Source organism: Cololabis saira, chromosome 13 (genome assembly GCF_033807715.1).
Source record: "Cololabis saira isolate AMF1-May2022 chromosome 13, fColSai1.1, whole genome shotgun sequence".
Classification (NCBI taxonomy): domain Eukaryota; kingdom Metazoa; phylum Chordata; class Actinopteri; order Beloniformes; family Belonidae; genus Cololabis; species Cololabis saira.
The window spans coordinates 45,795,359-45,821,300 of record NC_084599.1 but is presented as its reverse complement, the minus strand read 5'-3'; the positions used below and the strand labels follow the sequence as shown (position 1 = coordinate 45,821,300).

The window sequence follows — 25,942 nt, the reverse complement described above, 5'->3', positions numbered from 1 at the left end:
ACATAAATAGTGTAAAATCAAGAATGTCTAAAACCCTAGCAATATTAAATAAAACAAATTATTTTTTCTGTCAAAGACACAGTTTTTAATGTTTAACTCACTCATAGTTCCATACATGACTTATTGTGTGGAGATATGGGGTAACAGCTATAAAACAAATAAACCCTATTTTCCTGTTACAGAAAAGAGCGTTAAGGATAATTAATAAAACCGACTATTATGAACCAACAAATAATCTTTTTATTAAATATAATATCTTAAAATTCCATGACTTAGTAGAGCAGAAAACTGTTTTATTTGCCTTTTAAAGCAGAAACTGCTTCCAAACTACATTCAGGATTTAATCCAGATAAAAGAAACTCTGACCTGAAACTCATGTTTGAGACGACGACAAAGAACTAATATTAAAAAGAGATGGACATCAGTTAAGAACTAACATTAAAAAGAGATGCACATCAGTTAAGAACTAACATTAAAAAGAGATGGACATCAGTTAACGCTAGATAAATATGGAATAGTTGTAATAACAACCTAAAAATGTGTCGCTCTATCGTCAAGTTTAAGAAATTATTTAAAGAAAATATTGTAAATAAATATAAAACGCTATAATTATAAAGTATACTATCAAAAACATTCTAGGATGTGAAATGTCAATTTTATATTTTGTCTTATTTCTTTTTCTTCTTTATGTATTGTTTGTTTTCACTGAGTAAAAGCTAATGTCTCATTTTTGCTGATCAAAAGAAAGAAGTGTAGGCGCTATAAGCTACGACTTCAGCTGCAGCTTTACGACTAAAGAAATGTTGATTTTTTTTCTTCCTTTTCATCTTGTTCTGTACAAGCCGAAATAAAGATTAATTCATAACTAACTACAGAACTACAGAGGATCCACCATCTGTTCTCCAAGCTATTTATTAAATAAATGGTCTCTGCTCCTGACCACCGTTACACCAACGCAGAGCCTACGCCGTAGGGTACGCGGCGACGCGCAGCCCTACGGCGTACCCTACGCCGTAGGGTACGCCGTAGGGTACGCCGTAGGGTACGGCGTAGGGTACGGCGCACCCTACGCCGTACCCTACGGCGTACCCTACGGCGTACCCTACGGCGTACCCTACGGCGTACCCTACGGCGTACCCTACGGCGTAGGGTACGGCGTAGGGTACGCCGTAGGGTACGGCGCACCCTACGCCGTACCCTACGGCGTACCCTACGGCGTACCCTACGGCGTACCCTACGGCGTACCCTACGCCGTAGGGTACGCCGTAGGGTACGGCGTAGGGTACGGCGCACCCTACGCCGTACCCTACGGCGTACCCTACGGCGCACCCTACGGCGTACCCTACGGCGTACCCTACGGCGCACCCTACGGCGTACCCTACGGCGTACCCTACGGCGTAGGGCTGCGTCCTTAACGCGGCAGCTCCGTGGTGGGACACGGGGGGACTAGAGCTCGTTACCGAGAAGGAGACGCGCCTGCCGCGGAAGCTGCGCCGCGGCAGGCGCAGCTTCCCCCAGATGATTCCCCCCGATCCCCCAGATGATCTTTCTTCTTTTTAACAACGATGTAATGTGGAGCTCTGTAGCGCCGTCCAGAGGGAGGATCTTTATGTGCAAATATGTTTCGTTCAGTTCAACGTTCTCACAGAAATGAACCACTTCAAATTAGGGCTGGGCGATTTTGGGCAAAAATAAAATCCCAATTTCTTTTTTTTTTTTTTTTTTCTATGAAAACTCGATTTTTGATTTCGATTTCCATTTTTTTGGTAAAACTACAAAAGACAATGGAATAAATTGTTTCAAATATTTTATCTTTATTTTTAAAGAAAAATAGCAAACAAATGTCCCTATTGGGAATGAAGTGCAATTGAAAGATCCTGTAAATCCTCCTTGAGTTTAGTAAAGTGACAACATTTACCATTTTCTTGACCAAACAAAGACGACTAGACCAGCTCTGTCTGTAATGCAGCTGCAAAAAAGGAAAATCCATTTTCCCATTTCCTTTTTTCCTTTTTTTTTTAACATCGATTGTGATTAATAAATCCGATTTAGATTTAAAATCGATTAATCGCACAGCCCTAGTTCAAATGAACACATTCATTTGAGCTTCATGCTCAACGCTGTCTCCCTTGCAGCGCGTGCTGTTGCTAACTCGCTCAGCTACGTCCGTTTCTGGCAGACCATTTGCACGGGAGCAAATAAGCAGAAAGCAGAGGGATGTTTCCCGGTACGCACCGGGGTCGGCCGGTCGGCCGTCGCCAGAACGCGTCCTGCAGGGACGGCCGTTGCCGATCCTGGACCGCTCCTCCAAACATCTGTGGAGCAGCAACTTTCCGAAGCTCAATCACCCCCTCGTTCTGCTCAACACGCGACGGGAACAACAGCATTAATTCATCTTTATCCTGCCAGCCCAGGCACATCTGGAGACGCCATCTCCGAGCCGCCGGAGGGGGGGCCGCGGGGGGGGGGGCCGCGGGGGGGGGGGCCGCGGGGGTCGCCGCGACCCCGCAAATCACAGCTAACTACCGTCCGTAAATCTGAGCGGCTGCTCCTTCTGGATGTTTCTGGGGGGGTTACTGGGACCACCGGGGGCCAGAGAAACAGAGCCGAGCCGTCCCTGGCTGACGGCTGGAGGTCACGCAGGGGTCACGCAGGGGTCACGCAGGGGTCACGCAGGGGTCACGCAGGGGTCACGGGGGGGGAGGGCCCGAGTGTTGCTTTTATAGTTATTAGGGCCCGAGCACTGACAGTGCAAAGGCCCGACTGTATCTGTAGGAGATGTTCTCGTTTCGTGTGTTTCGGTTTTGTTTCGGGTTTTTTTCAGTTTTGTTTCGTTTTTTTGGGGGTTTGTTTCTGGTTTTTTTGGGGTTTGTTTCTGGTTTTTTTCTGGTTTATTTTTACTTTTCTGATGAAATGAGGTCCTTTTTTCCCCTAAACGTGCCCAAAAGTCACCAAATTTATCACCAATCCAGGCCTGGTGATAAATGTGATATTTAATGGTTTACATTAATGGGCCATTTGGAATTAATCGTGTAATTTTGGCGCAATTTATGCAATTTTTTCGGCCGTTAATGCATATATATATCCTTTATTTAACCAGCTAAAAAACTCATTGACATTAAAACCTCTTTTTCAAGAGTGACCTGGTCAAAATGGCAGCATAAAAATAATACAACAATACATACGAACACAGTCAGTCAGTCACACATTCCGGGGAAACAATAGTAAAACAATAGTAAAACAATAGTAAAACAATAGTAACATTTACACAACGGGGCAGTCACAAGAACCGAGAGAGATCATTTCTCTGTCTTTTAAAACGGATTTAAATTTACCCAAGGATACTAGATCAACCAATTTCAAGTCCTTCTGCGCATCATTCCAAGTTGTCGGGGCAGAAAACTTGAGCGCCTTTTTACCCAGTTCAGTTCCGGCTCTCGGACCTGCATCTGAATAAAGTTCTGTGAGCGCAGGCCGTAATGGCTGACGATTCTACACGGCCCGAACCGTAACGTGCACCCAGGTGTGTTATACATCAAAATGTGCGTCTCCATCCTGCGACAACACGCATTACTTTTCTCTTTCAAAAGCGTTACCGTGGCGACGCTAGACGCCAAAAAGCGCGCCCACCCATCATCTGGTCCATATCTGAGATATATATATATATTAGGGCTGGGCGATATATCGAGATTTGAATATATATCGATATATTTTCAAACACGATATGGTACGAGACAATATCGTTTATATCGATTTAAAAAAAAAAAAATAATAATATTTTTTTTTTTTTTTTTTTACATTTTTTTTTTTAATGATTTTTAGCTTATTTTGTGACAAATTGACTTGAATGTTTTATTTGTGATTTGTACAAATGTTTTGTTATTTGCACAACTGTCAACCTCAGTGGAAAAGTCTGCCTGTTACTGTCTACATTGTATTAATTACAGTGTATTTTAATTTAATTGTTATGCAGGAAAGGGATATTTGTTTTATTTTATTCAAGAAGCATTTTTATTCTATATATGCAGGCAGTTTATTTTGATTTCATTTGTTTTATACATGTTGATATTGTGCAGACCTCTGTTAATAAAGGAACCTGTGTGACATTTGGCACGAGGTTTGTATTAAAACTGACTGTTTTTTAAGAAATGAAGCTAACAGAGATGCTAACAGAGATGCTAACAGAGATGCTAACAGAGATGCTAACAGAGATGCTAACAGAGAAGCTAACAGAGATGCTAACAGAGATGCTATGCTATAATGCTTTGGGGGAAACCCCAATTATGGCACAGAAAAAATATCAATATATATCGAGTATCAACATTTAGCTTTGTTTGTTTTTTTTTTACTACCAAAGAGCGAAATAACCGAATCAAATTCCTTGTTGGACAATGTTCGAACCTGGCCAATAAAGCTGATTCTGATTCTGAGCTAGAAAATATCGAGATATGACTTTTGGTCCATATCACCCAGCCCTAATAAATATATATATATATATATATATATTTATATATATATATACACACACACACATACCCATATACTGTTTGTTTCTTTCCTACCAATTTGAATTCTTTTATGTTAATAGTTTGAAGTGGGTTCCATGCAGACGTAGCTCTGAACTTCACCGTTCTTTTACCAGAGTTTCTTTATTTCTGGCAGCTCAGATTTTGTGGACTGTACCATCACTGCTGTACATGTTGCTGAACTTCTGTCTGGGAAACGTCTCCGACGTCCCCGAAACCTCCCGGAGTCGGGGTCGGGCCGACGGCCAGCAACAACAATCATAAAGCTAAGAATCCGTGCAGACGTCTCCTCCGGCGCTCGTAACGTCCGCCGCCGGCTCCTGGAGCACGGAGCCGCCAGGGTCCCGTCTCGCTCCTGCAAGACGCCGCGGCCCGGGCTGCACGCAGGCCCCTGCCGGGGACCCGGGGACCCGGGGACCGACTCCTACGGGGTCGCGGTGCAGCCCGGGCTGCACGCAGGCCCCTGCCGGGGACCCGGGGACCCGGGGACGGACTCCTACGGGGTCGCGGTGCAGCCCGGGCTGCACGCAGGCCCCTGCCGGGGACCCGGGGACCCGGGGACGGACTCCTACGGGGTCGCGGTGCGGCCCCGGCTGCAGGGTCCGTGGACTTCGCGGCCATCCGTTTTTTGTTTTGAAATGACAAAATAAAAATAGAGAAATAATCCAAAATAATCCGTTCCCCGTCTTTTGTTTTGATAATAAAAAACGGAAAACGGAAAACAGATCGTTATGCGTTTTCCGTTTTCATAGATGTGTTTGAAAATCTAAATTGGGAATTAAAACAGCGAGTGGAAACTCTTTTCTCTATTTCCTATTTGTTTCCAAGGAAACTGAAAACAAGGATTGGACAAATGGGGGGATATAATAATACTGCACATGTGCAGTAATAAATGAAGAAAGTTGTTTCTGGTTCTTTTGTTCTTCAGATTGAAAATTAACAGCTTTAGATTTTTAAACGTTGCAACAGAAAATAAATCAAATATAAACCTGGGAGTGAAACATGAGTTTAATCTGTAATCTGTCTTCACTCCGTCATGAAACTGCAGTGATGTTGTGACAGTCCGTTCAGCTGCAGCGTCCAATCAATAATCAATAACATGTACTGAACTCTAACATACTGCCCCCCGTTGGAAACAAATAGGAAATAGAGAAAAGAGTTTTCCACTCGCTGTTTTAATTCCCAATTTCGATTTTCAAACACATCAATGAAATCGGATAACGGATAACGGATAACGGATAACGATCTGTTTTCCGTTTTTTATTATCAAAACAAAAGATGGGAAACGGATTATTTTGGATTATATCTCTATTTTTATTTTGTCATTTCAAAACCATAAACGGATGGCCGTGAAGTCCACGGACCCTGCACGATACCGGCTACAAGTTCAGCAGTTGCTTTTCAGACGTGTCAACGACAAGAAAACAGGAGACTAGTGAGCAGCGTTACGTTACAGAACAGACTGATGGATGGGCCGCCCGCCGCCGGCTGTCAGATTTATGTTGCTACCGAAGTCGACCTGTAACACAAACCTCATTAGTTCAGCCACCAAAGCAGAAACGCTGCCTACAAAACCCTCTGCTGGGTTTCTGCCCCAGGAACGTTCCTGTGTGGATGTTAAAGGAGACCCATTATGGCATCCAGTACCTATTTAAGTGATGAGGACACCGAACTTTATGATTTGACCGTTTAACGTTAGCTACCCAAAAATCCAACATTACCTGGTACAAAATGGGAACTTTAAATCCACGTTTCTACTTGCCCTTGAGCTCGTTTGAGCCCCCGGGTCTCAGCAGAGAAACATGGGGAGGTGTGTCTAGAAACAGCTCGGGAACGGGGGCCGACGTGTCCGGGACCCCCTCGGGAACAGGGACCCCCTCGGGAACAGGAACAGGGGCCGACGCGTCCGGGACCCCCTCGGGAACAGGGGCCGACGTGTCCGGGACCCCCTCGGGAACAGGAACAGGAACAGGGGCCGACGCGTCCGGGACCCCCTCGGGAACCGGAACAGGAACAGGGGCCGACGTGTCCGGGACCCCCTCGGGAACAGGAACAGGGGCCGACGTGTCCGGGACCCCCTCGGGAACAGGAACAGGAACAGGGGCCGACGCGTCCGGGACCCCCTCGGGAACAGGAACAGGAACAGGGGCCGACGCGTCCGGGACCCCCTCGGGAACAGGAACAGGGGCCGACGCGTCCGGGACCCCCTCGGGAACAGGAACAGGGGCAGACGTGTCCGGGACCCCCTCGGGAACAGGAACAGGGGCCGATGCGTCCGGGACCCCCTCGGGAACAGGAACAGGGGCCGACGTGTCCGGGACCCCCTCAGGAACAGGAACAGGGGCCGACGTGTCCGGGACCCCCTCGGGAACAAGGGCCGACGCGTCCGAGACCCCCTCGGGAACAGGAACAGGAACAGGGGCCGACGTGTCCGGGACCCCCTCGGGAACAGGAACAGGGGCCGACGCGTCCGGGACCCCCTCGGGAACAGGAACAGGAACAGGGGCCGACGTGTCCGGGTCCCCCTCGGGAACAGGAACAGGAACAGGGGCCGACGCGTCCGGGACCCCCTCGGGAACAGGAACAGGAACTGGGGCCGACGCGTCCGGGACCCCCTCGGGAACAGGGACCCCCTCGGGAACAGGAACAGGGGCCGACGCGTCCGGGACCCCCTCGGGAACAGGAACAGGGGCCGACGTGTCCGGGACCCCCTCAGGAACAGGAACAGGGGCCGACGTGTCCGGGACCCCCTCGGGAACAAGGGCCGACGTGTCCGGGACCCCCTCGGGAACAAGGGCCGACGTGTCCGGGACCCCCTCGGGAACAAGGGCCGACGTGTCCGGGACCCCCTCGGGAACAGGAACAGGGGCCGACGTGTCCGGGACCCCCTCGGGAACAGGAAGAGGGGCCGACGCGTCTGGGACCCCCTCGGGAACAGGAACGGGGGCCGACGCGTCTGGGACCCCCTCGGGAACAGGAACGGGGGCCGACGCGTCCGGGACCCCCTCGGGGACAGGGGCCCCCTCGGGAACAGGAACAGGGGCCGACGCGTCCGGGACCCCCTCGGGAACAGGGGCCCCCTCGGGAACAGGAACAGGGGCCGACGCGTCCGGGACCTCCTCGGGAACAGGAACAGGAACAGGGGCCGACGTGTCCGGGACCCCCTCGGGAACAGGGGCCGACGCGTCCGGGACCCCCTCGGGAACAGGAACAGGAACAGGGGCCGACGTGTCCGGGACCCCCTCGGGAACAGGAACAGGGGCCGACGCGTCCGGGACCCCCTCGGGAACAGGAACAGGGGCCGACGCGTCCGGGACCCCCTCGGGAACAGGAACAGGAACAGGGGCCGACGCGTCCGGGACCCCCTCGGGAACAGGGGCCGACGTGTCCGGGACCCCCTCCGGAACAGGGGCCGACGCGTCCGGGACCCCCTCGGGAACAGGAACAGGGGCCGACGCGTCCGAGACCCCCTCGGGAACAGGAACAGGGGCCGACGCGTCCGGGACCCCCTCGGGAACAGGAACAGGGGCCGACGCGTCCGGGACCCCCTCGGGAACAGGAACAGGGGCCGACGCGTCCGGGACCCCCTCGGGAACAGGAACAGGGGCCGACGCGTCCGGGACCCCCTCGGGAACAGGGGCCGACGTGTCCGGGACCCCCTCGGGAACAGGGACCCCCTCGGGAACAGGAACAGGGGCCGACGCGTCCGGGACCCCCTCGGGAACAGGGGCCGACGTGTCCGGGACCCCCTCGGGAACAGGAACAGGGGCCGACGTGTCCGGGACCCCCTCGGGAACAGGAACAGGGGCCGACGCGTCCGGGACCCCCTCGGGGACAGGGGCCCCCTCGGGAACAGGAACAGGGGCCGACGCGTCCGGGACCCCCTCGGGAACAGGGGCCCCCTCGGGAACAGGAACAGGGGCCGACGCGTCCGGGACCTCCTCGGGAACAGGAACAGGAACAGGGGCCGACGTGTCCGGGACCCCCTCGGGAACAGGGGCCGACGCGTCCGGGACCCCCTCGGGAACGGGAACAGGAACAGGGGCCGACGTGTCCGGGACCCCCTCGGGAACAGGAACAGGGGCCGACGCGTCCGGGACCCCCTCGGGAACAGGAACAGGGGCCGACGCGTCCGGGACCCCCTCGGGAACAGGAACAGGGGCCGACGCGTCCGGGACCCCCTCGGGAACAGGAACAGGAACAGGGGCCGACGCGTCCGGGACCCCCTCGGGAACAGGGGCCGACGTGTCCGGGACCCCCTCCGGAACAGGGGCCGACGCGTCCGGGACCCCCTCGGGAACAGGAACAGGGGCCGACGCGTCCGAGACCCCCTCGGGAACAGGAACAGGGGCCGACGCGTCCGGGACCCCCTCGGGAACAGGAACAGGGGCCGACGCGTCCGGGACCCCCTCGGGAACAGGAACAGGGGCCGACGCGTACGGGACCCCCTCGGGAACAGGAACAGGGGCCGACGCGTCCGGGACCCCCTCGGGAACAGGGGCCGACGTGTCCGGGACCCCCTCGGGAACAGGGACCCCCTCGGGAACAGGAACAGGGGCCGACGCGTCCGGGACCCCCTCGGGAACAGGGGCCGACGTGTCCGGGACCCCCTCGGGAACAGGAACAGGGGCCGACGTGTCCGGGACCCCCTCGGGAACAGGAACAGGGGCCGATGCGTCCGGGACCCCCTCGGGAACAGGAACAGGGGCCGATGCGTCCGGGACCCCCTCGGGAACAGGAACAGGGGGCCGACGCGTCCGGGACCCCCTCGGGAACAGGGGCCGACGTGTCCGGGACCCCCTCGGGAACAGGAACAGGGGCCGACGTGTCCGGGACCCCCTCGGGAACAGGGACCCCCTCGGGAACAGGAACAGGGGCCGACGCGTCCGGGACCCCCTCGGGAACAGGGGCCGACGCGTCCGGGACCCCCTCGGGAACAGGAACAGGGGCCGACGCGTCCGGGACCCCCTCGGGAACAGGGGCCGACGCGTCCGGGACCCCCTCGGGAACAGGAACCCCCTCGGGAACAGGAACCCCCTCGGGAACAGGGACCCCCTCGGTAACAGGAACAGGGGCCGATGCGTCCGGGACCCCCTCGGGAACAGGAACAGGAACAGGGGCCGACGCGTCCGGGACCCCCTCGGGAACAGGGGCCGACGTGTCCGGGACCCCCTCCGGAACAGGGGCCGACGCGTCCGGGACCCCCTCGGGAACAGGAACAGGGGCCGACGCCTCCGGGACCCCCTCGGGAACAGGAACAGGAACAGGGGCCGACGCGTCCGGGACCCCCTCGGGAACAGGAACAGGGGCCGACGCGTCCGGGACCCCCTCGGGAACAGGGGCCGACGTGTCCGGGACCCCCTCGGGAACAGGGGCCGACGTGTCCGGGACCCCCTCCGGAACAGGGGCCGACGCGTCCGGGACCCCCTCGGGAACAGGAACAGGGGCCGACGCCTCCGGGACCCCCTCGGGAACAGGAACAGGAACAGGGGCCGACGCGTCCGGGACCCCCTCGGGAACAGGAACAGGGGCCGACGCGTACGGGACCCCCTCGGGAACAGGAACAGGGGCCGACGCGTCCGGGACCCCCTCGGGAACAGGAACAGGGGCCGACGCGTCCGGGACCCCCTCGGGAACAGGAACAGGGGCCGACGCGTACGGGACCCCCTCGGGAACAGGAACAGGGGCCGACGCGTCCGGGACCCCCTCGGGAACAGGGGCCGACGTGTCCGGGACCCCCTCGGGAACAGGAACTGGGGCCGACGCGTCCGGGACCCCCTCGGGAACAGGGACCCCCTCGGGAACAGGAACAGGGGCCGATGCGTCCGGGACCCCCTCGGGAACAGGAACAGGGGCCGATGCGTCCGGGACCCCCTCGGGAACAGGAACAGGGGCCGACGCGTCCGGGACCCCCTCGGGAACAGGAACAGGGGCCGACGCGTCCGGGACCCCCTCGGGAACAGGAACAGGGGCCGATGCGTCCGGGACCCCCTCGGGAACAGGAACAGGGGCCGATGCGTCCGGGACCCCCTCGGGAACAGGAACAGGGGCCGACGCGTCCGGGACCCCCTCGGGAACAGGAACAGGGGCCGACGCGTCCGGGACCCCCTCGGGAACAGGAACAGGGGGCCGACGCGTCCGGGACCCCCTCGGGAACAGGGGCCGACGTGTCCGGGACCCCCTCGGGAACAGGAACAGGGGCCGACGTGTCCGGGACCCCCTCGGGAACAGGGACCCCCTCGGGAACAGGAACAGGGGCCGACGCGTCCGGGACCCCCTCGGGAACAGGGGCCGACGCGTCCGGGACCCCCTCGGGAACAGGAACAGGGGCCGACGCGTCCGGGACCCCCTCGGGAACAGGGCCCGACGTGTCCGGGACCCCCTCGGGAACAGGGGCCGACGTGTCCGGGACCCCCTCGGGAACAGGGACCCCCTCGGGAACAGGAACAGGGGCCGATGCGTCCGGGACCCCCTCGGGACATTGCAGGGAGGAGTCACTGATTTCAAAACTCAACTTCAACGGCTTCAATGGCTCCTTTCGCAACACAAACGGAAATGAAAAGAATTGAAGATCAACATAGACCAACATAAGGAAAGGGCAGAATAAGAGACGGGGGGCGGTTTCCTATTGGCTGGTTCCAGCAGCTCCCGCCTCGTCCCTCCTCCCTGCAGCGGCGTCTGATTTGCGGATGCTGAGGAGACTCAGAACCAGGAAAACCTCAGAGTCGCTCCGACAACCGAGCGGTGAACAAATCCAGACATGGCCGACTCCTCCCAGTCCGTCAGCGCCGGTCCGTCCACCAACGGAGCCCCGAACAAGAAGAGGAACGTGGCCGTCATCCTGGCCGACACCACCGGTGGGCAGGTAGGTCGTGTGACGGCACGTAGTTGGTGGCCAGATCAGTGGCGGCGGGGTTTCAGGTGAAAGTTGTTTGTTGTAGATATTTATCTTGCTGAATCTGAAAGGTTCACCGAGGTTCTCGGTGCCATGAACACCGTCTCCGGTGCCTGACACCGAGTTCAGTTTCACCGTGCAATAACAACAATAACAGTAATTATAATAACACTATCATAATGCTGCAACAACGCACCTTCCAATAATAATCATGTCTACCTCATTCTGCTGCACCTTCCACGTTTTTAATTGCATATATGTTAATAAGTGCCACGTTTGTTTATTTACTGTTTGCTATTTTTTTAAATCTGGGTACAGTGAGCGAAATGACAATTTCCTTGTTGGGTAATGTTCAAACTTGGCCAATAAGTCTGATTCTCAAGTTTCCGACTAACTGGTCCTACTGTTTTCGCGGGGAAAAGGTGCCAAGATGTGTCCACGCACCAGTACACGCCATGGTGGGTTAGAATCACACCAGCTCTCTGGGGGGTAGAGGGCAGATTTTTGATCGCCATGGCATGTAATAATTGACAAAAGAATAAAAGACGTCTGCAGGTTTCTGCCGGTCGATACGCCCACGAGCGCATGGTGGTTTATTCAGGGTAGTTCATCCATTTAAAAGTGGTTCATCGTTTCTCAGAAACTGAGATTAAACTGATATTATTATTTAGAAAATGAATCACATTGTCTGACTTGATGATACGAGGAACAGCATGAGTTGGGAAGAGATGTGAACACGGGTGTTTAGCCACAGTTGCAGCTTCACAACGCTTTACAGCGTACATTTGTGTCTACTATCACCAAACACTATTTACATCCTTGTGATGGTGAAAGTTGTGAAAGAGTGGTGTTCAACATGCTCAGGAAGATCTGGAGCTCAAATAACATCTCCTTAAAGCAGCACAACGTAACTTTCAGCTTTTCTGAGTTTGGCGGCATCTTCTGGACAAAAGCGGTAGTGTTTTACCAGAAAGAACACTACGTTTCCCATGAGCGCCAGCGCGTACTGCCGGAAAACTCCTGTCCCCGTCGCTGCATTTGTTTTGATAGTGAATGAAGACGGGACGGACTGTCAAAACTAATTTTCTGTTTCACCAAGTGAACAGACGGAACGCAAAAAAAAAGATGTTAAACTGCTGGAAAGGAACTGGAATTTACCGGGACCTTAAACAAGGAAGCCAGGGAGCGGTATATGGAGAAAATAATGATTATTAACGGTCTGGATCCATATGAAATCCCTATCAAAGAGTGGAGCTCCGATGAGGATTTACTGCTGCAGTTCTGCAGAACCCACGTCTTACTACCTTGTTTAGGAGTGTTTGGCAGCTGCTTTGGTAAATGTTTGACTCGCCATGTGTTTCAATAAATTTGTATAATAGTACAACATACAGTACATGTTTTGTATCCCTCTTACTTCTCTTTTCTTTTTTTTGACTGCTATATTATGCTGAAGAGGCTCCGAGGTGTGAGCAATATTTTTGTTTTCCTCGTGAGATTATTTTTTTCTCTGCAGCTACAAATAGAGTTAATATCTTTTCCTCAACAAACTAGTTTTATCTGAAGATTGGGGTTAATTGCACCGCAGAGAGCTGGCCAGCAACTGCGTTTAGCTGGAGAAGTGGGGAATAAAACCCGTGTTTTGATCCGACCCGGTCTGTGTGAGTGTTCGTGGTTTAAGGCTGAATTATGGTTCTGCGTTAAATCGACGCAGAGCCTACGGCGTAGGGTACGCGGCAACACGCACCGTACGCCGTAGGTCTGCGTCGATTTAACGCAGAACCATAATTCAGGCTTTACTGTGTGGAAGGTTTGGTCGTTACAGCCGCGATCCAAAGCGGGCGTTGTTATGCAGGTGCTAAAGCGAGCGTTCCAGCAGTCAATGCCACTTCTGGTGAAGGGGCCTCTCTATAAATCGGCCGGTTTGCCTCGGTCCCCGCGCTAACGTCGCCTCTGTAACGGCGCTTTTCCAATAGCACATACTTGGCTTTACTGATCTCAACTGGGCCTGGTTTCTTTTCCACTACAATCAGCTCCTGGAGCAGAAGTAGGAGGTTGGAGAAGCTGCTGGGACGTGTTTGACTGTGTGATCTGCGCCGACGCGTACCACACGCCGTAGGCACGGTGTCGTTTTGACGCAGACCCATAACTCAAGCTAATCAGAGGCAGCAGAGGAAAGAATGACAGGTGCAGGTGAGACGGGAGAAAGAGGGAGAAAGAGTGGAGAGGGGGGGCTGGGTACTTACCCTTACATGTACAGGAGCAGAGCCGTCACTAACACACTTATTTTATCAGGAATTAGAATAGAATAGTAGACTTTATTGATCTCCCAGAGGAGAAATTCAGTCATGCAGCCAAAACACACACACGCTTTATACAGAAAATGTAAAATAGAAATTACCATAAATAGTTAAATGATAAAAAAGAGCAATATAAAAAGTAGAAAAAGACTATGTACAAGAGAGAAAAAACATTCAATTAAAAAAAATTCATATATTTCATCCAGCAAACTGACATTTTTGCTGATTTAATCAGAATCGGAATCATGTTTATTGGTTTCCAGGTTTGAACATTGTCCATTCAAGGAATTTGACTCTGGTAATTTCGCTCTTTGGTGATAAAAATAAAATAAACAATAAAACAAATGTGGTATTTCTATGATACAGAATAAACAGTATAAACATTTAAGGTGCAGCAGTTTGAGGTAGAGAGAGAAAAGAAAGAAAAAGGGACAGTTCTGAATAAAAATAAACAACCTATTTACAATTTTACAGGGCAATTATACAAAAAAATACAAAAGATTATACAAATTATACAAAGAAATACACAGTGAGTCGTGCAGCTGAGTGAGGCAGACATGGTTGTCAAGGAAGGTGCTGATATAATCTGAATTGTGAATAGGGATGTTTTGTCACATATGCCGTCAGCACAAGCAGCCGTTAAGAGGACCAGAGGGTTTTCATTGGCCGCGTTCAGACTGCAGCCAATATCCCATTTTTAGCCCATCCAGATTGAAACTGGATGACTCTTTTGAAGTCTGAACAGTTCCAAACCACATGGGATCCCATTTTTGCAAACCAGATCAAACCACCTCCGGGAGGAAGTTTCATATCCGATCCATATCTCATTTGGGCAGATGCGTGTCAGTGTGAACATCCAAACACTCAGATCGGATATGACTGTCCCGGACGCTCCAAACCACCCGCCCATTTCCAGTTGTGGAGCTACTCATCCTTTCACAGAGAGCATGTACAATCTCTGATGTCACGTCAAAAACTATTATTTGTAGTTTAAGTGTTGCAAATTCACATTACAACATGTTTTAATAGCAGAAAAAAAGACCGCATTTCCACGTACGGTGCGGGTCGCCGCGTACCCTACGCCGTAGGCTCTGCGTTGGTGTAACGGGGAACCATAAATCAGCCTTCAGTCGCGCTGCGAGCCTGAACCTGCAGCCCGTCAGCTCATCAGGAGGAGAGCTTAAAGGTTAAAGGTTAAAGGTTAGAGAGCGGGGCTGCCAGTTGTTCATTGCTGGTTGGTTTTGTTTACTCTGAGCTTTGTTGGTTGGTTTGTTAGTTTGCTGGTGGTTTTGTTCTCAACACTTTTCTCTGTTTCTCATTTTGCTGGGACGTCGGGTCCCTCCGCCGAGACACAACTTTTATGTCTAAAAATGATGCGCAGTGCCGATCCAATCAGAAACGGTACAGATATTTTGGGATTTTTTTATATATATAAAAAATATATAATTTATATTATATATATAAAAAAAATACATGACTTAACACAATCCACGTGCTGGGTGACGCCTCCGCTCCGACGTCGTTGCTACGGCAACCCGTCAGATCAGTCGATGATGTGGCCCAGTCTGAACAGAGCCAGATCCGATTTGGACACTTGCTAAAACAGTGTGGACAGTCAGCCCTGAAAATACACGGGTATGAGAAGGAATCAGATATGAATCAGATATGAATCAGATATATATCAGATTTGCCTGCAGTCTGAACACGGCCATAGAGATCCCTCTATCTCTAGAAAATCTCTAGTAAATATCTAGAAAAGATGCTCAATGCTCATCTGGGTCAGACCTTTCAGGCCCAGGACACTCTGGTTAAAGGTATTGTGACATCATTTTTAACATGCTTTTAACACTATTAAAAGTCTTGGCCAACATCCCTCAAATGTGTCTAAAAGAGTGTAACAAGAAAAACTTCACTCTAGTACTCCATTCCTGGCTTTTTATTACAGTGTTTTTTTGCCCCGTGAAAAACGGTTCCTTTCCCCCCTTTCCTGTCAATCATTGCTCCGCTCCTCCTCCAAACCTCCTCCTCCTCCAGCCATACGCTCACAGCGGCGTCGGAGAGTTAAGCCGGGAGCGACAGGCGAAGCATGCACGGAAAAGCAGCAGGGCGAAGCAGACAGTCCACCGCAAACAATCATAAAAATAAAGGCATGCAAGCAGCAGTGTCCCCTTATCTTAAGTCCAGTCAGTGGCCGCGGGTCTTCTTAGCAGTTTTCCTCCGGTGATTAGAACAAAAGAGGCTCTAAACAGCTGATTTATGGTTCTGCGTTAAATCGACGCAGAGCCTACGCCGTAGGGTTCAGCGTACGGTGCGCGTCGCCGCGTAACCCTACGCCGTAGGCTCTGCGTCGGTGTAACGCGGAACCATAAATCAGCCTTTATGGTGCACTGGAGAGGAGAGGAGGCAGGGAGCTGGGTGGAGGGGGCGGTGATTTAGCGGGTCGTTACGTAACGATCCGCCACCAAACCACATGCGCCGTTTTTGCACAGTTATGCGGAAAATCCCAGAAAGCACACAATACACTGAATGTTAAAAGTTCGTTGTTTTTTGGGTGTAATTGATGTCAAGACACCCAACAAAACACAAAAAATCAAGAAAAATGTGTTTTTCATGTCACAATCCCTTTAAAGGTTAGATTAATGATTTCATTCAAGTGATATCATTCAGTAATATAGGCCTGCCATGATTTTGAATGTATAACTTTGTTATATTGCTGCATGTCACATGTCCAATCTGCCGTCCCACGCGCCTCGTCTGTTTAGGGTTTAGTGGGAACCACCGGGCCTGAAATACATTCTAGGGGAAACCCTGGTGAACGTGTGAATGTGCGTTTGAGTGGTGGAGTTTGGACTCAGCCCTGGTGAACGTGTGAATGTGTTTGAGTGGTGGAGTTTGGATCCAGCCCTGGTGAACGTGTGAATGTGCTGGTGAACGTGTGAATGTGTTTGAGTGGTGGAGTTTGGATTGAGCCCTGGTGAACGTGTGAATGTGCGTTTGAGTGGTGGAGTTTGGATCCAGCCCTGGTGAACGTGTGAATGTGTTTGAGTGGTGGAGTTTGGATCCAGCCCTGGTGAACGTGTGAATGTGTTTGAGTGGTGGAGTTTGGATCCAGCCCTGGTGAACGTGTGAATGTGCGTTTGGATCAGCCCTGGTGAACGTGTGAATGTGTTTGAGTGGTGAGTTTGGATCCAGCCCTGGTGAACGTGTGAATGTGTGAGTGGTGGAGTTTGGATCAGCCCTGGTGAACGTGTGAATGTGCGTTTGAGTTTGGATCCAGCCCTGGTGAACGTGTGAATGTGTTTGAGTGGTGGAGTTTGGATCCAGGTGAACGTGTGAATGTGTTTGAGTGGTGGAGTTTGGACTCAGCCCTGGTGAACGTGTGAATGTGTTTGAGTGGTGGAGTTTGGATCCAGCCCTGGTGAACGTGTGAATGTGTGTTTGAGTGGTGGAGTTTGGATCAGCCCTGGTGAACGTGTGAATGTGAGTTTGGATCCAGCCCTGGTGAACGTGTGAATGTGAGTTTGGATCCAGCCCTGGTGAACGTGTGAATGTGTTTGAGTGGTGGAGTTTGGATCCAGCCCAGGTGAACGTGTGAATGTGCGTTTGGATCGGCCCTGGTGAACGTGTGAATGTGTTTGAGTGGTGAGTTTGGATCCAGCCTGGTGAACGTGTGAATGTGTTTGAGTGGTGGAGTTTGGATCAGCCCTGGTGAACGTGTGAATGTGTTTGAGTGGTGGAGTTTGGATCCAGCCCTGGTGAACGTGTGAATGTGTTTGAGTGGTGGAGTTTGGATCAGCCCTGGTGAACGTGTGAATGTGTTTGAGTGGTGGAGTTTGGATTGAGCCCTGGTGAACGTGTGAATGTGTTTGAGTGGTGGAGTTTGGATCCAGCCCTGGTGAACGTGTGAATGTGTTTGAGTGGTGGAGTTTGGATCAGCCCTGGTGAACGTGTGAACGTGTGAATGTGTTTGAGTGGTGGAGTTTGGATCCAGCCCTGGTGAACGTGTGAATGTGTTTGAGTGATGGAGTTTGGATCCAGCCCTGGTGAACGTGTGAATGTGTTTGAGTGGTGGAGTTTGGATTGAGCCCTGGTGAACGTGTGAATGTGTTTGAGTGGTGGAGTTTGGATTGAGCCTGGTGAACGTGTGAATGTGTTTGAGTGGTGGAGTTTGGATTCAGCCCTGGTGAACGTGTGAATGTGTTTGAGTGGTGGAGTTTGGATCCAGGTGAACGTGTGAATGTGTTTGAGTGGTGGAGTTTGGATCCAGCCCTGGTGAACGTGTGAATGTGTGTTTGAGTGGTGAGTTTGGATTGAGCCTGGTGAACGTGTGAATGTGTTTGAGTGGTGGAGTTTGGATCCAGCCCTGGTGAACGTGTGAATGTGTTTGAGTGGTGGAGTTTGGATCCAGGTGAACGTGTGAATGTGTTTGAGTGGTGGAGTTTGGATCCAGGTGAACGTGTGAATGTGTTTGAGTGGTGGAGTTTGGATCCAGCCCTGGTGAACGTGTGAATGTGTTTGAGTTTGGATCCAGCCCTGGTGAACGTGTGAATGTGTTTGAGTGGTGGAGTTTGGATCCAGCCCTGGTGAACGTGTGAATGTGTGTTTGAGTGGTGGAGTTTGGATCCAGCCCTGGTGAACGTGTGAATGTGTTTGAGTGGTGGAGTTTAGATCAGCCCTGGTGAACGTGTGAATGTGTTTGAGTGGTGGAGTTTGGATCCAGCCCTGGTGAACGTGTGAATGTGTTTGAGTGGTGAGTTTGGATCCAGCCCTGGTGAACGTGTGAATGTGTTTGAGTGGTGGAGTTTGGATCCAGCCCTGGTGAACGTGTGAATGTGTTTGAGTGGTGAGTTTGGATCCAGCCCTGGTGAACGTGTGAATGTGTGTTTGAGTGGTGGAGTTTGGATCAGCCCTGGTGAACGTGTGACTGGTGAACGTGTGAATGTGTTTGAGTGGTGGAGTTTGGATCAGCCCTGGTGAACGTGTGAATGTGAGTTTGGATCAGCCCTGGTGAACGTGTGAACGTGTGAATGTGTGTTTGAGTGGTGAGTTTGGATCCAGCCCTGGTGAACGTGTGAACGTGTGAATGTTGGAGGAACAAACACTCCTGCTGCAGGAATGTTGGCCGTTAATCTGAACCCGCCCAACGACTCGGGCCGGAATAACTGGTCAGGTCTGGAGACGCTTCAGTTAAAGACTCACCCTCACTGTTTAACAACTGCTGCGTTTTAGTATCTTACTCTTTTCTCATCATTTTACTTCATTAGGGCCCTAGCACTGACAGTGCTAGGGCCCTGATGAATCTGTAGGAAGTGTTTTTATTATTATTCTCGTTTTTCTGACGAAATCACCGTGCAAAGTCATGGATAAGCCCTGAATTCAGGCATTGTGACATAGAATGTCAAACTGGTTTAATTCACCGTACGTCTTTGTCTTTGTACTTTTTGACCGTATATAAAACATACACTGCAAAATTTAACAAGAATATTTGTCTTATTTCTAGTTAAAATGTCTAATTTTTAGTCAAAAAAAATCTCATTACACTTAAAACAAGACTCATCACTGGAAAAAACTACAATTTTCACCTGTTTCAAGTAGATTTTCACTTGAAATAAGTAGAAAAATCTGCCAGTGGAACAAGATTTTTTTGCTTGTAATAAGAAGATAAATCTTGTCCCACTGGCAGATTTTTCTACTTATTTCAAGTGAAAATTTACTTGAAACAGGTCGAAATGTCAAAAAAAAAAATTCAAAATTTTGTGAAAAAAGCCGAAATGTGGAGAGAAAAATCTCATTACACTTAAAACAAGACTCATCACTGGAAAAAACAACAATTTAGTAGATTTTCACTTTTTTTGCTTGTAATGAGAAGATAAATCTTGTTCCACTGGCAGATTTTTCTACTTATTTCAAGTGAAAATTTACTTGAAACGGGTGAAAATTGTCAAATAAGTTATTTTTCTGGTAATGACTCTTGTTTTAAGTGTAATTTTTTTGACCAAAAATGAGACATTTTAAATAGAAATAAGACAAATATTCCTGGTAAGATTTGGGTTTTTTGCAGTGTAATTGTTGCCGTTGTAAGAATGAGATGAACCTGCTGGATCTACTGCCCTTACTGTTTAACTACTGCTGCTTTTATTATTTTACCTCTTTTATTATCATTTTATATCATTTTATTTGTTATTTATGTTTTAATTATGTCTTGCCGCTTTTAATGTTGATGTAAAGCACTTTTGAATGACCTTGTGTTGGATTGTGCTGCAGAAATAAACTTGTCTAATTCAGACGCTTCAGTCGACATCAAATAACAGAAAACAGACGATCTGGAATGTGGTTTAATCTTATAACGCAGATATTTATTGAGCATTGTAAGTTTAAATCAACCGTCAAAGTGGCATCAGTCATTACTGAGATGGAGAGATTAGGGCTGCGTCCCAATTCTCGCCCTCGCCCTCCTTTTCTTCACTACCCCTAACTTTTGTGCGTTCCCGTGAGGGTAGTGGTTCCAATTCCTCTTTTCACCTAACCCTAACCCTAACCCTAGGGGTCGGGGGCATAACGAGGGCGAGGGGCTGAGAATAGCCCCTTCACATCGAGGGTTTTCACATGCTGACTTGGCGAGCGAGGGGGTATGAATATTTCCCAGAATGCTACGTACCCTACGCCGTAGGCTCTGCGTCGATTTAACGCGGGACCATAAATCAGCTCCGGAGCCGGCAGACAGAAATCTCTCAATTTCGGAGCAAATTTCTTAACAGGCGTAGCTACAACTGTTAGATTTCATCTATTAAACCAACATTTATCTTCCTAAATGATTTATTTCAGCCAGCGTAATTCTCCACAGAGCTGCAGGTTTCTCTCCCGGGACGACGGCGTGGGTCGACCCGGCGATCACGTCTGTTCTCGGGCCGTGAGCTGCTGCTGTTACCATGGTAACAGCTGCTGCTGCTGTTACCATGGTAACAGCTGCTGCTGCTGTTACCATGGTAACGGCTGCTGCTGCTGTTACCATGGTAACAGCAGCAGCTGCTCCCCGGGGCCGGCGGCTCTTCTCTTCTCCAAAAACGTCGAGTCAAATTTCTTAACAGGCGTTATTTGGATAAACTGAGCCCCGGTTGGGGATCTTAACGGTTACTTTTACGCCTGAAAAAATATTAAAACTTAATAAAGTGGCATATTAATGCACAAATATCAGGTGACGTCACCTGATTACAGAGGTTTATAGTAACGGAGTAGATGTACTCCGTTACTTAAGTAGTTTTCTTGAGGATTTGTACTTTACTTGCGTTTTTTCTTTAATCAGGACTTTTACTTTTACTTCACTACATTTGAAAGTTAAAAAATATACTTTTACTTTGTTACTTTGACGTTTGCCACCTCGTTACTCATTGCAAATTAAAATAATCAAATAATTATATTTAGCAAGAAAGAGTTTATTTGTGTATTCTAAACCACATTTCATTCACCTGAAAGTAAAATAAAAAAACAAGGGAAGGATAATTTTTGGTTTTATTGCTTCTTTTCATGCGTACTATAAAATAAGACTTTTGATACTTAAGTACATTTAACGTGAGCTAAACTGTGGGGATTTGAGGAGTCTGTAGTTCCCTGTTTCACCAGCAGAGGGAGCCAGAGACAAAACTTTACTGTTCATGTTTAAACCGGCGGCTGTTTGATCCTGCAGCAAATCACAACCAGAATCTGGTCCTGCACCAAATATATATATATATATATATATATATATATATATATATATATATATATATATATATATGTATATGTATATATATATATGTATATATATTAATAAAATATATATATATATATATATATATATATATATATATATATATATATATATAATAAAATATATATGATATATATTATATATTGAAAATACCAACATGGTATTAACCATTAATATAAATGCAGACAAAAAAATAAAATAAAAAGAATAAAAGAATAATAATATTAGTATATATACTAGAATATTAGATATAGTATATATTAGAATAGCCGGAGCCTCCCGCCTGCTGATGCGGTGATGATGATGGTGAAGATGATGATGGTGAAGATGATGATGATGGAGATGATGAAGATGGTGAAGATGATGATGGTGAAGATGATGATGATGATGCTGATGGAAATGCTGATTGCAACTAATGACGGGAGTCGAGGGGCCGACATTGTTCACATTTTTCCGACACATGGACTGATTTATCTGCGTAAACAGCCGCGTTAGTGTCAGTCCACCGTGGCCGAGTTTATGAACCACTTTAGCTCTTTTCTCCTCAGTTTTCAGACCTTAACATGCAGACGTTTTCACGCTTAGTTGTTGACAGACGTGAGTTCACACGACTGGAAACGGCTGGAAACGTCTTCACACGCGCTGCCGTTTGTTAATGTGACTAATGTCTGATCACAGGACGCTGGTTCAGCCGTTCATCACACTGGAGTTCTTATCTATTTATTTATCTATTTATTTAATTATTTAATTCATTATTAATTAATTAATTAATTTATTTAATTTAGCTCCTCCTGCCGGGTGTTTTTGCTGGTTTTTGCTGTTTTTTTTGCTGTTTTTTTTTCTGGTTTTTGCTGGTTTTTTGCTGGTTTTTGCTGTTTTTTTTGCTGTTTTTTTTTTGCTGTTTTTTTGCTGGTTTTTGCTGTTTTTTTTTGCTGGTATTTGCTGTTTTTTTTTTTTTTTTGCTGGTTTTTTGCTGGTTTTTGCTGTTTTTTTTGCTGGTTTTTTTTTTTGCTGGTTTTTGCTGTTTTTTTTTTTTTTTTTTTTTTTGCTGGTTTTTTGCTGGTTTTTGCTGTTTTTTTTGCTGGTATTTGCTGTTTTTTTTTTTTTTTTTGCTGGTTTTTTTGCTGGTTTTTGCTTGTTTTTCTGCTGGTTTGTGCTGGTTTTTCTGCTGGTTTCTGCTCGTTTTTGCTGGTTTCTGCTGGTTTCCTCGGGGCAACACAGCGGGTTTCTGTCGCGGCTCCGAATGAGTCCTTTGGGAGTTTTTGCGGCGTGGCGTTGAGCCGGCGGCTCGGCCCACGGTCGTGTTTGTGCGTCTCGTTCCCAGCAGCCGGCCCGTTCCCCCATAACAGGAAACGTGGAGGTGAGGCCGGGGTTTGTGGGTAATAACGGCCCGTAAAAGAGCCTCTTGTTTGGAAACAGAGCTGCAGCTCTTCACCACGCTGCTCCAGATTGGTCTGGCAGCGCGGCAGGAAAACACGGCAGCGCGGCAGGAAAACACGGCAGCGCGGCAGGAAAACATGACACCGGCCTTTGAACGCCGTGTGAAGGGCCGGGGGGGCCGGGGGGCCCAGGCCCAACCCCCCCCCCCCCCCCAGGAACAGGTTGGGATTCTGCTGCCAAACGACCGTCGGAGTGGAGGATGCTCCTCTACTGTTTTGAGACACACACACTCGCTTTTGCTATAATGATATATGGATTACCAGCCAGAAAAGCAAGCATTTGCATAGAAAACACACACAATTACTCTTTTTGCTAGGACAAGGTGTCAAGTTATCCCCCACAAATGGCAGAGCAATATTCCTCACACACACAACTACACAGGGCCAAGGCCTCATACTCTTACCTCGACACGGGACTGGAGAGCCGAAACAGTCCTGGCAGAGTAGGCCAAAGAAACCGCGCTGGGCGTCCGTGCACTAGACCCACAGCAGACTCTGAACCCGGACTTCCGGCTCTCGCGTCTTTATACCTTTACCTCAGCACCTTGCGGAGGTGGGGGGGGGGGGGGACTTGTTCACGATAAACCGTCAAAAGAATTCCCCACGGTAAGAATTTGTATCTCACGGTAAAAACGATACATTCCCGTTGATGACGTTTTTGTGTAAAACTGATTTATGGAAGGAAGGAAGGAAGGAAGGAAGGAAGGAAGGAAGGAAGGAAGGAAGGAAGGAAGGAAGGAAGGAAGGAAGGAAGGAAGGAAGGAAGGAAGGAAGGAAGGAAGGAAGGAAGGAAGGAAGGAAGGAAGGAAGGAAGGAAGGAAGGAAGGAAGGAAGGATTATTAAAAAAAAAACAAGAAACTAATGAAATAGGGCTGGACAAAAGTGTGTGTGTGTGTGTGTGTGTGTATATATATATATGTGTGTGTGTGTGTGTGTGTGTGTGTGTGTGTATATATGTGTGTGTGTGTGTGTGTGTGTGTGTGTGTGTGTGTAAACAGAAAGGTGTTAACTGTGCTATAATGAGCATAAACCACGGTTTCTATTCTAAAGTCTTATATCAATATCATCCCGCGTCAGGGAAGCAACAGCGTTTCCATGACAACAACCAACTGTTAAAAAAAAGTCCCACAGTTTCCCAGCACATGCCGCCCCCTGGTGGAAGAACAGGAGCATTACAACCAACAGGAAACCTGATTTAAACTACAATGCTGTCAGGAAAAGATCTCATTTGTTGTTGATCTAATGGAGGAAAATGTCCAATTCCTTCGGTTTCATTCGTTTATTGAGAAGTATAATATAAATCGCTCTTCCAGAGAATTCCATAGTATTCTAAAAGCCATCCCACTTTAATTGGTTACTGGGAAGGTTCAAGTAGAAAACTATCTGGGTTGTTCTTGCGTTAATCTAATCTGTACTTCCAGAGAAACCTCTACGTACTTATGTATATGTGGTTTTAAAGACATCTGGCTGTTTTACACTCTTTATTAAAATACACTCTTGTTGTTTTGTCACAAAGGTGATTGTTTGATATAAAGATGTGTTGGTTTACTTTACTAATAAATCATATAAACAACGACTGCATCGTCTTTACGTCACATTTTTGTACTTTGGGATTGGTCTGTCCCGTTATACTTCATACTAATAATATACTCATATTTATTTAAGTTTTTGTTTTCATTTTTTTTCTTATTAAGAAAAAAATTATATACTAATAATTATTAGTGAATTATTGAAAAAAAAAAAATATATATATATATATTAATAAAATAAATATGATATATATTATATATAAAAAAATACCAACATGGTATTAACCATTCATATAAATGCAGACAAAAAAATAAAATAAGAATAAATAAATAATTAAATATATATGATATATATTAAAAATGCATATATATATATACACCATGGTATTAACCATTAATATATATGCAGACAAAAAAATAAAATAAGAATAAATAAATAATTAAATATATATGATATATATTAAAAATGCATATATATATGCATATATATATATATATATATATATATATATATATATATATATATATATATATATATACCATGGTATTAACCATTAATATATATGCAGACAAAAAAATGAATACAATAATAAGATTAGTGTTGATCAAGTGTCCGGTTAAACTGGTGCTGTTTTTAAATATTTCCCCATAGATATATTAATAATAGTAGTAGTTGTTTCCATGCGAGTGTTAAAGCTGTTTCTCTGTGTTTTCAGGACGGGTCGTACCTGGCCGAGTTCCTGCTGGCTAAAGGATACGAGGTAAGAAAAACTAACTCTTTATTTTTTAATTTCACTAGACTGATGATGTTTGACTCTCAAACTGATGCTTCACAATGTGTTTATTCCTTGGATGTAAATACAGTAAAAACACTGCAAACCCACCGTAAGAGCTATAAAGGAATAAAATAGTTAGTCTTTCTACATTCATATAAGTTTCATTTAACTTAAATACAGGCCGACGCAGCTGCTCGGTAATAAAGCTACCGTTAACACAATACATGAGTAACCATGGCAACCAAACTCTCTACCGTTAACACAATACATGAGTAACCATGGCAACCAAACTCAAACTGGACATAAATACGGCATAAAATCTGCAAAGAAAACTAATCCTGATCAGGTGATTTTTGTGTCAGTTAGGCTCCACTTTAGCACTCCTGACACTAGTTTAGTCTTTCAGACACACTTTCTACTGCCGTTAAACTTTTACCATTAAAGTCCGAAGCGCAGGATGTTTACGAGGTCTCGGTGAGACGCCTTCAAAATAAAAGCACTAAATATCGGTCTCCTTAATATATAACAAATAAAATAAAAGCCTGGCTTTAAATAACGTTAATGAGAAAACAAACATAAAAACATATTTATAGAAATACTCGTATTAAAGATAATTTACAATTTCCATTATTTTATTTTATTGTTTAGAAAATTATGTTTTATAATTATTTATTATTATTATTATTATTATTATTATTATTATTATTATTATTATTATTATTATTATTATTAA

The 25,942-nt window shown here is 47.9% G+C and overlaps 1 protein-coding gene across 1 annotated transcript in view; it reads left to right on the top strand.

The window, feature by feature from the left end:
• LOC133458837 (GDP-mannose 4,6 dehydratase-like) overlaps positions 1 to 25,942 on the top strand; it is a 126,281-nt gene that overhangs the window by 13,854 nt on the left and 86,485 nt on the right. Inside the window, exon 2 of the mRNA XM_061739036.1 lies at positions 25,150 to 25,194. Coding sequence (XP_061595020.1) covers positions 25,150 to 25,194 — 45 coding nt within the window. The remainder of the gene's footprint in view (positions 1 to 25,149; positions 25,195 to 25,942) is intronic.